This window comes from Sorex fumeus, unplaced genomic scaffold (genome assembly GCF_029834395.1).
Source record: "Sorex fumeus unplaced genomic scaffold, SorFum_2.1 ptg000078l, whole genome shotgun sequence".
Taxonomy (NCBI): Eukaryota; Metazoa; Chordata; class Mammalia; order Eulipotyphla; family Soricidae; genus Sorex; species Sorex fumeus.
Window position 1 is genome coordinate 2,403,129 of NW_026606135.1, and position 12,875 is coordinate 2,416,003.

At 52.1% G+C, this 12,875-nt stretch overlaps 1 protein-coding gene across 2 annotated transcripts in view; it reads right to left on the minus strand.

Annotated features, from left to right (window-relative positions):
- Nucleotides 1-12,875, minus strand: part of GRID1 (glutamate ionotropic receptor delta type subunit 1) — a 754,440-nt gene that overhangs the window by 526,182 nt on the left and 215,383 nt on the right. For both annotated transcript variants that reach the window (XM_056130373.1, XM_056130374.1), the window contains exon 4: nt 4,567-4,772. In XM_056130373.1, coding sequence (XP_055986348.1) covers nt 4,567-4,772 — 206 coding nt within the window. The remainder of the gene's footprint in view (nt 1-4,566; nt 4,773-12,875) is intronic.

The following is a 12,875-nucleotide window of genomic DNA, read 5'->3' on the forward strand; positions in this document are numbered from 1 at the left end:
ACCATAAGCAGCTAACTCATAATAGACGGATAGGTCAGTGAGCCAATGGGTAGATTGATGGGTAGATGGGAAGATTGATACAAGAACATACAAATGGATGGGCAAACAAATAGCTGGCTGGCTGGATGGATGGATGAATGGATGGATAATGGATGGATGGTCAGATGATGGATGGATAGATGAATGGATGGATGATGGTTAGATGAACGGATGATGGATGATGGTTGGAAGAATGATGGATGGATGGATGGATGAATGGATGGACAGATGGATGAATGGAAATATGAAGGATGGATAGACTGAATCTCCTCCAGAAAGATGAGCTGGAATCCAGGGCTAAAACTGACAGTAGTCTAGAGGTCTTCTTTTCAAACCAACATAAAGAGGAAGGAACAATAAGATAAACATGTCTCCCAACATCCCCGCAGATGTTAAGAGGTGCGCTGAGGGCTGCTCACTTCTACAATCCAGAAAATGACACCCCCCCAACTCTGGACTGGGTTAGTCTCTCCTGCTGACTCCTGAGCCCCTGCCTCGAACCCAATGCTAAAACCTCAAGTCACATTAGATGCTGAATACACAAGGGCTCTCCCACCCTTCTTCCCAGTACCTCTTTAGCTAGGAAAGTTTATTCCCGTAGGCCCAGCCCCATGTGCCCTGCTCTGGGAAACCGTCCCATCACTCCAGCCACCCCAATCTGTCTGTGGCCAGAGAGCATCCCTCAGTCATTGGTGTTGTCACAGCACCTGTACGCACCTCAGCCAGTACAGGGGAAGGGGTCTGTTTACTCCCATACTTCCCGCCAAGCTGGGACATGGTGCCAACAGGGACAACAGTCTAAAACTCAGCCCAGAATTTGGCACAGCACCTGGGCACCTTAAATGCTAGAAAACCATGTCCCATGAGCAGAAAGGAGAAGGGTTAGCATCCACGAGCAGGATTCCCTAGCACAAGGCCTCTGTCGTCCACTGCCTCAGCAGCTGTCACTTGGAGTGGAAAGAGCTCCCCATCCTGCCACCACCAGCCCCTGGGACCACAGTGCCCGTGGACAGGTTTCCATAAGCACCGCAGCATGGCGGCTGTCACTGGCCACAGAAGCCCCACTTAGCAGCCAATGGTCCAGAACCAAGAATCCTCTGAGGGAAGAATATGATCATCTCACTTGCCCGTTGGGAAGGGACAGCCAATCTTGTTCAGAGAGTGCCAACACTGAGTCTCCAGAGCAAACTGTCTTCCCACCCAGAGGAAGGACATCCCCCTGGAAGTGCCCTCAGTAACCCCCAAGGCCAGCCCCTGTCCCCACCCCCATGGGCTTCAGTCCTGGGACCCTGCAATCAGAGCTCTGTAGGCCCCAAGCCCATTTTCACCACAAGAGCCTCTTAGTTTCTGTGGGGGACAAAGTACTGACCTGGTGGTGGCTAACACGGGGAGCATGACCTCAGAAAAACCATGGCATCGAGTGAACATGAGAGAAAATAACTGTACATGAGCCCACAGGTGGCCTCAAGGCCCAGCGGCTCAGCCAACTGTGACCACATCCCTTCCCCACTCCCAAGGCCAAGTTCCCCTGGTCTAAGAGATCCCCAGAAAATGAAGGCAGAAAAGATGGCAGTGCCCATGCCCCCCCACCCCGGGTAGCCAGCCTCACAGTGACAGATGCACCATGGACACCAGGCAGAACATCTCATCACAGCTCAGGACAGCTTAGGGGCCCCGGGCAGCATGTGCATGCCACACCAAATCTATCAGTGACAACGATGATAGTGAAAGTGCCAAACTCACACATGGTACAATGAAAAAGATTCCAACAGAGCATGCTTCTTCCCTCCTGCCATCATCCAGGCTGCTCCCACCAAAACGGGGAGCAGTTAGAGTAAGGAGGGCCGTATCCCTCAACACCCCCGTACTAAAATAGCATGATACCACACCGGTGACATCACTACTGATGGCACCATTTGGCCATTCACTTCACCGGAGTGGAGAGGGGACACCGTGCACCGTGTCCTGGCAGGAGGCGACCTGTGAGAACATCATCTGCCCTTATCACAAGCAAGAAAAGTTGGAGCATCTGTGCACAAAGTCTGAGTGAGGCCATAGGCAGTGAATGAAAGTTCTAACTGGGACATGGTCCGATCTCTCCTAAGGACCCTGCTGGGGTGGTCAGCCCTCCAGACACATTCCAGAGATGGTCACCTCACATCCAGAGATGTTGCCTTACCACGCTTAGTAGATAAAGAGAAATCAAAACCCCTTCCAGGGGCCCAAGTGTTTGTAAGGAGTTAAGGTGCTCACCTTGCCCAAGGCCCACTCTGTTTGGATCCCTGGAACTCCATATGAGCCAGTGGTAAACCCTAAGCATTGCCAGGTGTAGCCCCCAAACCAAAACCAAACAAAAACCTCTGACAGACGCTAGCCAAAGACCAGGGATCCATTCCTATCTCCACAAAGCCAGCTTGACAGTCACTGCCATCCACAGGATTCTCTAGTCAACACAGCAAAGATCGTGGCTCTGGGAGTGTCTGACCCGAAGGTAAATCCTGAATAATCCCCTCAGGACTACTGGAGTGACCTGAGCCAAGTCACTGAACTGCTTCTGGCTTCCAGGGGCTCACTGGCAAAGTGTGAGGATGAGAGATGCATGCAAGGGTCAGAGTCAGGGTCAGAGCAGAGCTTCTACCCCATCAGCGGACAGGTACAAGAGAGCAGAGACCAAGACTGGCGAGAGCAGAAGGTACCAGAACCCAGATGCTGTCCTTCTCATCACTTCTGGCCACCACTCCCAGGGACTTCCGATGTGGAGAAGGGCCTCTGCAGGGGCATCCCCAGAGCTGCAGCACCCAGCAAAGCAAAGCTTGGCAAACACAGTGTAGGGATCAAGAAGGCAACAGGCCAAGGCCAAGCCGAGCGTAACCAACACTGCAGGATGCATAATTAACCACTCGGAAATAATATCTTTAGGCCAGTCTTGGTGAGGTTTAAATCTCGGCAGGGCCTAGAGACAGAGGAGGAAGGGCTGATTTTCTTGGGAAGGGAAATGACGAATGTGAACAACGAAAAGGATACGGATGCTACTTGAGAAGGCATGCCCAAATGCTTTCTGGATGCTCCCTCATCCCTACTTGACAGACGTAGAAACTGAGGCTGCGAAGGAGAGGCAAGCTCGCCAAGGTCAGACAAAATAGTAATGAGGGAGCTGGGACCTGGCGCCAGATCAGTTTCATCCCAAAGCCAACAGACTTCCCACTTCCGGCTGTCACAGCAGAGCCGGGTGACAAGAAGGAAAGGCAGCAAGAAACCGCCAAGAAGAGAGAAGGGGTGAGGCTGGAGAGAGGATTAGCAGACACCATCCCAGGCGCGGACTGCGGCTGGGGGAAATCAGCTAGGGTAAAGTCTCTGCTCTGCGCAGACACCGGCACCTTCCCCCCTGCCAAGGTTCTGAGAAAGCCTGGCCAGGCCCAAGCCCCTCATCTGCCGTGGCCTGCCACTGCGCTGAATTGCTTCATACAGGCAAACGTGTTCCAGCAAAAACGCCAAGTGCCGACAGGACATCACAGCCCGGCTGACCACCCGGGTGAGCTGAAGCCTGATTAGCCCAGAGCAGCAGGGCTGCTGGCCAGCGGCACCAAATTAAGCATTCCGGATTTGAAGTCCTCCGGCAGTGGGCTCCGTGCTGGCTCCTGATGCATGAGGTAGCATTTTGAGTAATAATTAATTAGACGGGAAAGCAGAACAAGCAAGCAAAGTACATCAAATGGAATTAGTATAATTCTGCCTTTCTATTCATTTTAACTTTCAATCACAGAGGGCCGAGGGGTGCGCGGGGTGGGAGCAGAAGTCGCAGGAAGCAGCTGACCGTCCCCCTGCCGCCTCCCCCTGCTCCCAGGCACGCCACACCCCCACCACATCTGTCTGCTCTTTCCCAGGTCAGAGGAGTAACTCCCTGTCAGCCCCATCCCCAGGGTTGCTGCCAATCAGCCTGCTCATCAAGTTGTCAGGTCTCAAATTAAAGGACGCTTTGTTAAAGCCGCAGGTCCCATCTTCACAGAAGGTCTAGGCCCTAATGGAACTGTTGGGGGGAAACCGCAGCCGATTAGCCCAAGCCCCCCGCCCTAAGCACATACACCATGAATCATTTGGCAATTCGCGACCGACACCTCCTCCAGGTGCTAACAAATCCCAAGGCAGAGCTGCCCACCTCGGCAGAGTGCTGGGAATTTATTTGAGCCCTGGAGACTTACGTCTGTCAACAAGGAGAAATATTAAAAAGGGAAAATAAATACGGCAACGGCCATAGCTTTGCCTCAGAAATCTCTGCCCTCCTCACTTGTAAGCAGGCTGTGACCAGCGGTTTTTATGCCTGAGCAGGCCTGGGCTCGCCCGCCATGGTCCAGCCCCACTCAGCAGAGCTCCGGATCTTCATGGCATGTAGGCCCCCAACACCTGTAAGGCCTCCACAGCTGTTTCAGCCACGCACCCACAGACCCCGAGGGCATCAGAGCCCACTCTGACCATCACCCTGCCCCGCCAGCACCCCCCCTTCCACCCCCCCCCACACACACAGCCTACCTCATTGATGAAGGAATGCGCCCCCTGCGGGCTGAGCAGCAGGATGGCACGCCGCAGAGTGTCCCGGTAGCGGTTCAGCTCCTCCGTCTTCATGGTGGTGAAGAGGCTGGTGAACACGTGGCTGATGTTCTTGTCCACCTTTTGTAGAGAGACATCGAGGCCCAACCGCGAGGCCTGATCCAGAAAGCTTTGGAGTCCGCGGATATCTGGGCAATGGGAGAAGAGAAGGCGGGGACGAGATGTCAGAAAGGGACCCTGGAGGATACCCACCTCCTATCCCATCCCCTACTGACCACCACCTGAGTGTAGACTCCAGGGGGGCTTCTTTTCTGGATCCCTCCCCAGCATCTAGCGCAGGACGAGGGTGTCCTATTTTCTGCAGATCTGTAGACAATGGGTGAGTTAATGCTGTTCTCCCTGACCTCTCTCTGTTGCTTCCATCCAGTGAGAGAGAAAGTTCTGGCAGTTCCTTTTTCATGGTTATACACGCTGGTGGACCCTGGCCCTGGCCCCAGCCCCTCCTCTTTCTGTTCTCCAAGCTCCCACGGCAGCTCAAGGCAACCCACCTCTGTCTTGCCCCCATCTTGGGTCTGAAAGCCTGTATCCTCTACCCCACTACCATCCCAGTCCTCATGGGGACCAAATCTTGTTCAGAGTCCTGGTTTTCCTGGATTAAAGCACCCTCTGTCAGTCTCTTTCCATCTGGGGTGAGCCTCATCCCCAGTCCAACCAGAGCTTCCATTTTGAGGGACTCAGGGATGAGACCCTATGTCTAGGAGTAGATCAGGCGCCCCCTGGCGGAGCCAGCTGCAGATGCATGCAGCTTGGCAGGTGAGGAGAGGTGACCTGGGAAGAATAGTGGGCCTCCCTCCTAACTCTGCCCTGCCTCAGGGGCCCCCAATACACAGGCTTCAGGTCACCAGCACCCCTTAAATTCCCAGACACATTATGCAGTCCATGAGTTTGCACTCTCCGCCAAAAATCTGCAGCCCAAAAGCCATTTTTTTTAAATCATGGTGAGATGCACAGAAAATTGTTCATGACTGCGTTTCAATCATACAATATTTCAACACCTGTCTCTTCATCAGTTTACATTTCCCACCATCAATGTCCCCAGTTTCCCTCCTCCTTCCACCCACTTCCTCTCCCTCCACCACACACACACACACACACACACACACACACACACACACCAGTCAGCCTCTACAGCGGGCACTTTCCCTCCCTCTCTTCTCTACCAGGGCCTTTGTAGAGAAATTCTTGAAATGGCTTTCCAGAGCTTCTTAACCAGAGGAGGAAGGCACAGCCTGCATGCAGAGACGGTTCAAAGAGCTGAAGCTCACAAAGGCAAGGAGATCCCAACTGGATAAGCTCAGAACTTGTGCCAACCCTCCCCTCAGACCTGCTGAGCGTAAGCTTGAGATTGTCTCGGGAACAATCAGACATCCATGCCCAATGCAGTGGCACGATCTCCAGCTCTCTGCCTGGGCCAATGATGAATGCCCCACACCTGGGCTGTCCAATCCTGCTGCCACTAGCTACATGAGGCAATCATACTTAAAATGAAATTCATCTCCATTCGATTCACGTATACATCGAGTTCTCTCCGATTACACGAATTACTTCAAACATGTGATGGCCCCAGTGGGCTGAGGCCACCATATTGGACAGATACAGACAGTGCACGATGGATCATCGTAGGTCTTGTCCTGTCACTGTGAAGACCCTTCCGGCCGCCTCTTGGAACTCAGACTCTGACACCCAGGAAAACCAGATTGCCTTCACCTCTGAGAGACCTGAGCACAGCAGAGGTTAGCTCTGTGCGTTTTTGTTTCTGCTCCTGAGCTCTGGCGCTGCCCTGAGATTATTTCCCCAGGCCAGCCAGCTGGCGGGATATGCACCCCCACAGAGAAGAATCTGGGTGGCCCCCAGCAGCCACCCCTAGCCACCTGCCAGTCAAGTTCAGATGCACAGATGGACCCAGAGAAAAACTGCCCAGTTCATTTGCAGACTCGTATAAAATAAATAAATAGCGAGTATTCAGGGCTACAGTTTGGAGGGTGGATTTTCTTTCCCTCAGCACCAACAGGCAGACCAAGCCCATGAAAGCATTCTGCCTCGATCACCTTATGTGAAGAGCTGTTGTTCACAAAGTTATCCCACAGCCTTTGGAGCCTAGAACCAATCTGTGCCAAGACAAGGCCACTGTCCACCAGTGAGTTGGGGGAACCCTGTCCCTTCACCTGGACACCAACAATCCTCATTGCCCCTGTGGTCTTCACTCGGGCCCAGATCTGAGCCCTGCAACGCAGCTGATGGGACAGAGAGAGGAACCTGGGGCAGGCATCACAGGGCTTGACCCAACGACTACCAGTTCCTTCTTCCCTTCTGGTGCCTTCCAAAGCCACATATTACCTTCTGCTGTGGCAGAGATGTTCCCTGGCTAAGAAAGCACACTCTGCTATGTATCTTCCTGATGGAGGGTTCCGATTCTGCTGTGTTTAGACTCCAGAGACCTCCTCCCTCATTCCAGCATGGCCCAAATCCCCTCAGGTTGGGAGTGGCATTCCCTCAGTCCCTTCCTCCTGTCAAAGACCACCTCAACTCGCAGGACGATTTCATTTCCTCAGGAATAGCAGGAGCCAAGGGGGCTGACCATTGTCTCAAGACCCACAAGGACTCACACACACAAAGAACACAGGTCTTCAGAATTTGCCATGGCCCGCGCGGCAGCGTTTGTGACTTCTGCTGCAGTAGACTCTGATAGAACAGAGCCAAGAGAGAGTCTCGGCTCCTCACAACTGGGACCTGGGATGCAGGTTGCAGGCAGTACTCCTGTGAGACCATACTACCAAGGTCCACTGAAGGGGTCAGTTCTGAAGGGATCAGCTCTCAGCCTCTGTAGAACTTACAGTCTAACCATATCCCACCATCCCATTCCCCAGATGGAGCCAGAAAGGCTTGTTTTTCCGTCAGAAATCCTGTTCTCCAGCCTAATGATGGAGTTTGCAATGAGACCCTTCCTCCTCCCCTCAAGAAGGCCAGCTGTCCGCTGACACTCCCACAGAGGGAAAATTCTCTGAGGAGAGGGAAGGACAGAGCTGAAGCCACTTACCAAGGCACTCAAGTGGGTGTCCAAAGCACAACTGACTATGGAGTTCTGGGCTTTGGCCCAGGCCCTCCTCTAGCCCCTATGTAAAGGCCAGTCCACCCTGGCCAGGACTGCATCCCAGTCTGAACCACCTTCACTGGGCAGGGAGCTAAGGAGGCATCACTCAGGCAGGCGTGAGGCATGGGAAAGGGCAGCGGCCACCCACCGGACAGGCGGAGGCTCCCAGAGGAAGCATCCTGCTCCTGAGGGTTCTCTCAGGGGGTCTCTCCTGGAGGTGCCAGGAACCAGGACTGAAGGTGCCTACTGTGTTCCCGCTGTGGGGAAACTAGACCCCAGCATGCTAAATCGGTGGCTTCCAGATGTGGGAAGAGCAGTGAAGGGAAGAGATGTCCGGCTGGGGGGAAACTGGGGAGAAGGAGTGGGAATGGCGCCGGGGCACAGCACTGGAGACAAGGAGCCAGCTCTGGCCATCTCTCGGGGAAGAAAGAGTACTCCAGGAGGGAGAGGAAACTATGTAGAAGTTTCTGGACTGAAGCATCTGTGAAGATGCTCACTCCATGACAAGGATCAGGAATAAGAAGGTCTCAGGGACCAACCCATGTGGCTGCCAGGAAGGACATCTGGGGATCCCAGGTCTCTGGGACTGTGCCCACTCTTGTACTGCAGAGACCCCATCTCAATCAGACACAGGTCTCAAGTGCCCATGGCCTAGGCCACCTCTGTCCCATCCCTCCTCCTCTCCATAGACCAGCATCCTAATGCTGGGTCCATGGGCCCTCTGGTACTTCCTGGACACTCATTTCTGCACCGATTCCCACATCTCACAGCTCTAAGACTCTCCCCAAAACTGTCCACAGATGGGGAAGCCTCCGTACCGCTCTCTGAAGAACTCATCCAGCTCCTCCCAAGGCCTCCCAGACACTTGAGCGCTTCCTCTCGTGCCTGCTTGCCCATCCTCTGCCCTCCTGCAGTCCTTGTCATACCTCCACCTCCTTCTGGTGTCCCCTGGCACCAACTGTTCAGCCAGCCACACTCAGAGGCGAGTGACATTTCCCACGAAGATAGTCAAAAGCTCTCAACTTTTAAACCCAACTCCATGACCCCTCCCCAAGGTGTCCACTCCTCTCTGGGGACTTCTACAATGTCCTGTGAGGTGCCCCCAACTCTGCCTTCCACCAGGATGTATTCTAAGATCCTGTCAACTCACAATATAGCCCTCCACAATAAAAGTTCCATGAATAAGTTACACTGAAGTCACCACAAAGTGAATATCCTCAAATATATCAATCACAAAGAAACAAAATGCCTTCTGGAGACTTTATCATTGTCCATAAAGTAAACATACATGTCTTAGCTTGGTATTTAAGAGACTTTCTGCTCCCAGTGCTTTATTTTTGTGTTGCCGTTACTATTTCCACAATCACTGACAGAGGCCATAAGCCATGTCACTGGAAAATCAAACTTTGAGAAAAAGTTCTTTAGCCTTTGAACACTCAAATTCACACACACACATACACACACACAATCACACCTACCACCACACCACCACTACACACCACACACTAGCTCACACACATACATACCACCATACACACATCACCACACACATCAACCAACACATGAACACCATCACGTATTTACCCACCACACACATACAAACACCTCACATGCACATGCCACACATACCACACATGTAGATTCACACACAACTCATATGTATACAATACATGCAACATAACATAAATATACGCCACCGTATACATAGTACTGCATGTGCACACACACACACACATGCACACACATATACTATCTACCTAGATGCTCTCAATTTGAAATTGAAGAGCCCAACCCCCCAATCAAGAACTAATCCACAGAATACTACTGCTCTGACACCACCTCAATCCCTGAGCATGTGTCCATGATTCCCTCAACCTAGGTAACTCCATGGCGTGGAAGGCAGGAACTGGTCCTCCTCATTTCTTCCTAAATCTCTACGCCAAGCAGCACAGAGTCAGGGACAGAATGGCAGGCGGAATCATGCTGAAGCAGGAATCCATCTGAAGCCCCGGATGAATTCAGCAACCACACAGCAGTCTCCAAACCGAGGGAGGCTGAGCCCTACCAGGCCTGAAATTGAAACTGGGCATGCATAAGTTTCCTCAAAATCTGTTATAGCTGTGAGTATCTCACCACTGTTCTAAGAAAAACAGAAAAATAAGCTAGTCGGTGGGTATTTTGCTTTCCTTCTGAAAAGTAATTGAAGTAAAAGAACACATTTTAAATTGCTTCCCCTACTATTTTCAATTTCCAAGAAAGGTCCAAGCACTGAGAATACCTATAAAGAATATTTTATCATCTGTAATACACATCTATATATGTATGAAGTCTGCCACCTTGTACCCAGACCCTCACAGAAATATTCAGGAATTATTGGCAAATTTTCCAAAAGCTGAGACAACTCTGAGTCTGTGAATTTCTTTTCTAACTTCTTTCACATGGAACTCCCAAATATAGGTTTCAAATTTATTCTCAGATATATTCTACCGATAATTTAAGTTCATTTCCAAGACCCCTGCCCAGGCCCCTCTCATCCATTATTGCCAACTACCTTCCCTCACCACCAGGTCAAAATGCCATCAGCTAGGGACTAGAGCAATAGTACAGTGAGTAGGGCATTTGCCTTGCACGCAGCCAACACAGATTCAATCCCTAGCATCCCATAGGGTCCCCCAAGCACTGCCAAGAGTATTTTCTGAGTACAGAACCAGTAGTAACCCCTGAGTACTACTGGGTGTGGCCCAAACTGGGTGTGGCTCTCCCCTGGCCAAATAAAGCCGCGATCATCATGGCTATCATCATAGAACAGCTAAAGAAGCCAGAGTGGTGTAGGCTTGAGCCACGGCTAGAGAGGCAGCCATCATTTCCAAGAAGAGATTTCCCAACACAGGGATGCAATCAAAGGCAGCCACCCTCAGTCCAGAATCCATCAGAGCCTCATCTTGACAGATCTTGGCTGCCCAGCTCTGCCTTCCCTCCTTCCCTCCCTCCCTCTTTCCCTCCTTTCCTCTCTCCCTCCCTCCCTTCTAGATTTCTAGAGCAACAGAGCCTTCAAGCTTCACACCCCTCTCCTGAGGGAGCTCTCAGCTGTGGGAGGAGACTGTGCCGTGAGTGGCTCCCCTGCGTTGTTCATGTGCCAGAACACGTTCCCTTTGCAGACTGTTTCACAGGTGATTGCAGTCCAGCCATGTAGGTTGGATCAAGAGCATCTGGAAGTGGATCCACACAGTTCAGCAAAGGGAGGAGCAGAGACACCCAGATCCAGATGGCTCCCCAGGTACCCCATGAACCCAACTCTGCATGCCCTCCTTCCCTCCCTCCCTCCTAGATTTCTAGAGCAACGGTCTTAAAGCTTCCATTTCCAGAGGTACATGGCTTCAGGGGAGCAACCTCAGGACATGTCCTACTGTCCCAGGAGCAACCTCTGCTCTGTATTGTGGCTGAGGTGGAAGGTGTCATCCCTGTCCTGCTGCCAGGGCAAGTCAAGGCTGATCTGGAAACAGAAGAGCCCCCCAAAAGCACCGTCTTGGGGGTTGGAGTGATAGTACAGCAGAGAGGATGTTTGCCTCGCATATGGCCAACCAGGGTTCGATTGCCAACATCCCACACAGTCCCTGAGCACTTCCAGGAGCAATTCCTGAGTGCAGAGGCAGGAGTAAACCCTTAAGCAGCATCGCCAAGTGTGACCCAAAAAGCAAAAGTAAATAAATAAATAAATAAATAAATAAACAAACAAAAGGAAAAAAAAGAAAAAACGGCCCTTCACTCTGGTTCAATCATGTCCTTTGCTTTGTGTATTTTGATGATCTGATGGCCCTGGAAGGGTCAAACAATTTCTCGATATGGAAGCAACTCACACCGAAACACCCCTTTCCCGAGCAAGCCGGCCCTCCAGCACCTTCATCCAACCACCTCCGCTGCAGGACTCACACTCTGGGTCAATCTCTGTCCCCCTCCCCCTTCACTCCAGATAAATAAAATTCTTCGAGCTCACCAATGCTAAGCCTGCTTACCCCGTTGGGCCCATTCTATCCTGCAGAAATCCTCTTTCAAACTCTTGCCTACAATTCCCCTGCTTCCTCTGCCTCCTGACCTACCCTGGTGTTGCCAAGCGAGCACATGTGTGTGTGTGTGTGTGTGTGTGTGTGTGTGTGTGTGTGTGTGTCTGTCTGTCTGTCTGTCTGTCTGTAGGTCTGTCCATGAGCATGTGTACCCACATACCAGGGCAAGGTCTGTCCACCTCCTGTACTCTGTGGGAAACCATCATCCTTCCAAAGGCAATCATGGGCAGACAGGAAAAAAACCACCCTTCTCCCGTGGTGATCTGGAAGGAGGGAGCATACAAAAACAGCCCCAATTTCCACTCCTAAGAAATGCACCAAAGCAGCAAGGGCCTGGGGTCAATTCTCATCCTTGGGGTCACTGAGATGATACAATGGGGAGGTCAATTGCCTTGAACACAGTTGACCGAGGTCTGATTCCCAGCAACCGTATACAGATTCCAGAGCCAGGAGTGATCCCTGAGCACGGGGTAAGCCCTGAGTACTGCTGAGTATGGTCAAAAAATCCAGGAAAAGGAAATGGAAAGGGGAAGGGAAGGGAGAGGGACGGGGAGTAGGTGGGAATAAAACGAAAGGGAAAGGAAAGGGGGAAAGGAAAGAGGAAACGAAAGAGAAAGGGAAAAGAGAAAAGAAAAAGAAATGAAAAATGAAGAGAGGAGAGGAGAGGGAAGGGGAGGGGAGGGGAGGAGAGGAGAGGAGAGAAGAGGGGAGGGAGGGGAGGGGAGGGGAGGGGAGGGGAGGGGAGGAGAGAGACACAGATCTCTCAGTTCACCAGCTAGGTGGCTGTGGGCAGCTGCACACTGAGCACATCTCTTTTGTCTTATTTCATCTGTGACACGGTTCGCCCCACCTTCCTACAGGGTGGTGCTGCCCCTCAGGGCCAGTGAGCTCCTTCCTGCTGGCAAAGTGCACCGCCAAATGGAGCCTCAGCCCCTGCCTGTGCCCCTCTACCCTGCTCATCAGCACAGGGAACACCCCCCAGAAAGGGTCCCAAAAGAACAAATCACTTCTCCTTTCGGAGGCTCACCAAGTAGGGACCCCTCCTGACACTCACAAGAAGGTTTAAAAGGTAGGCATTC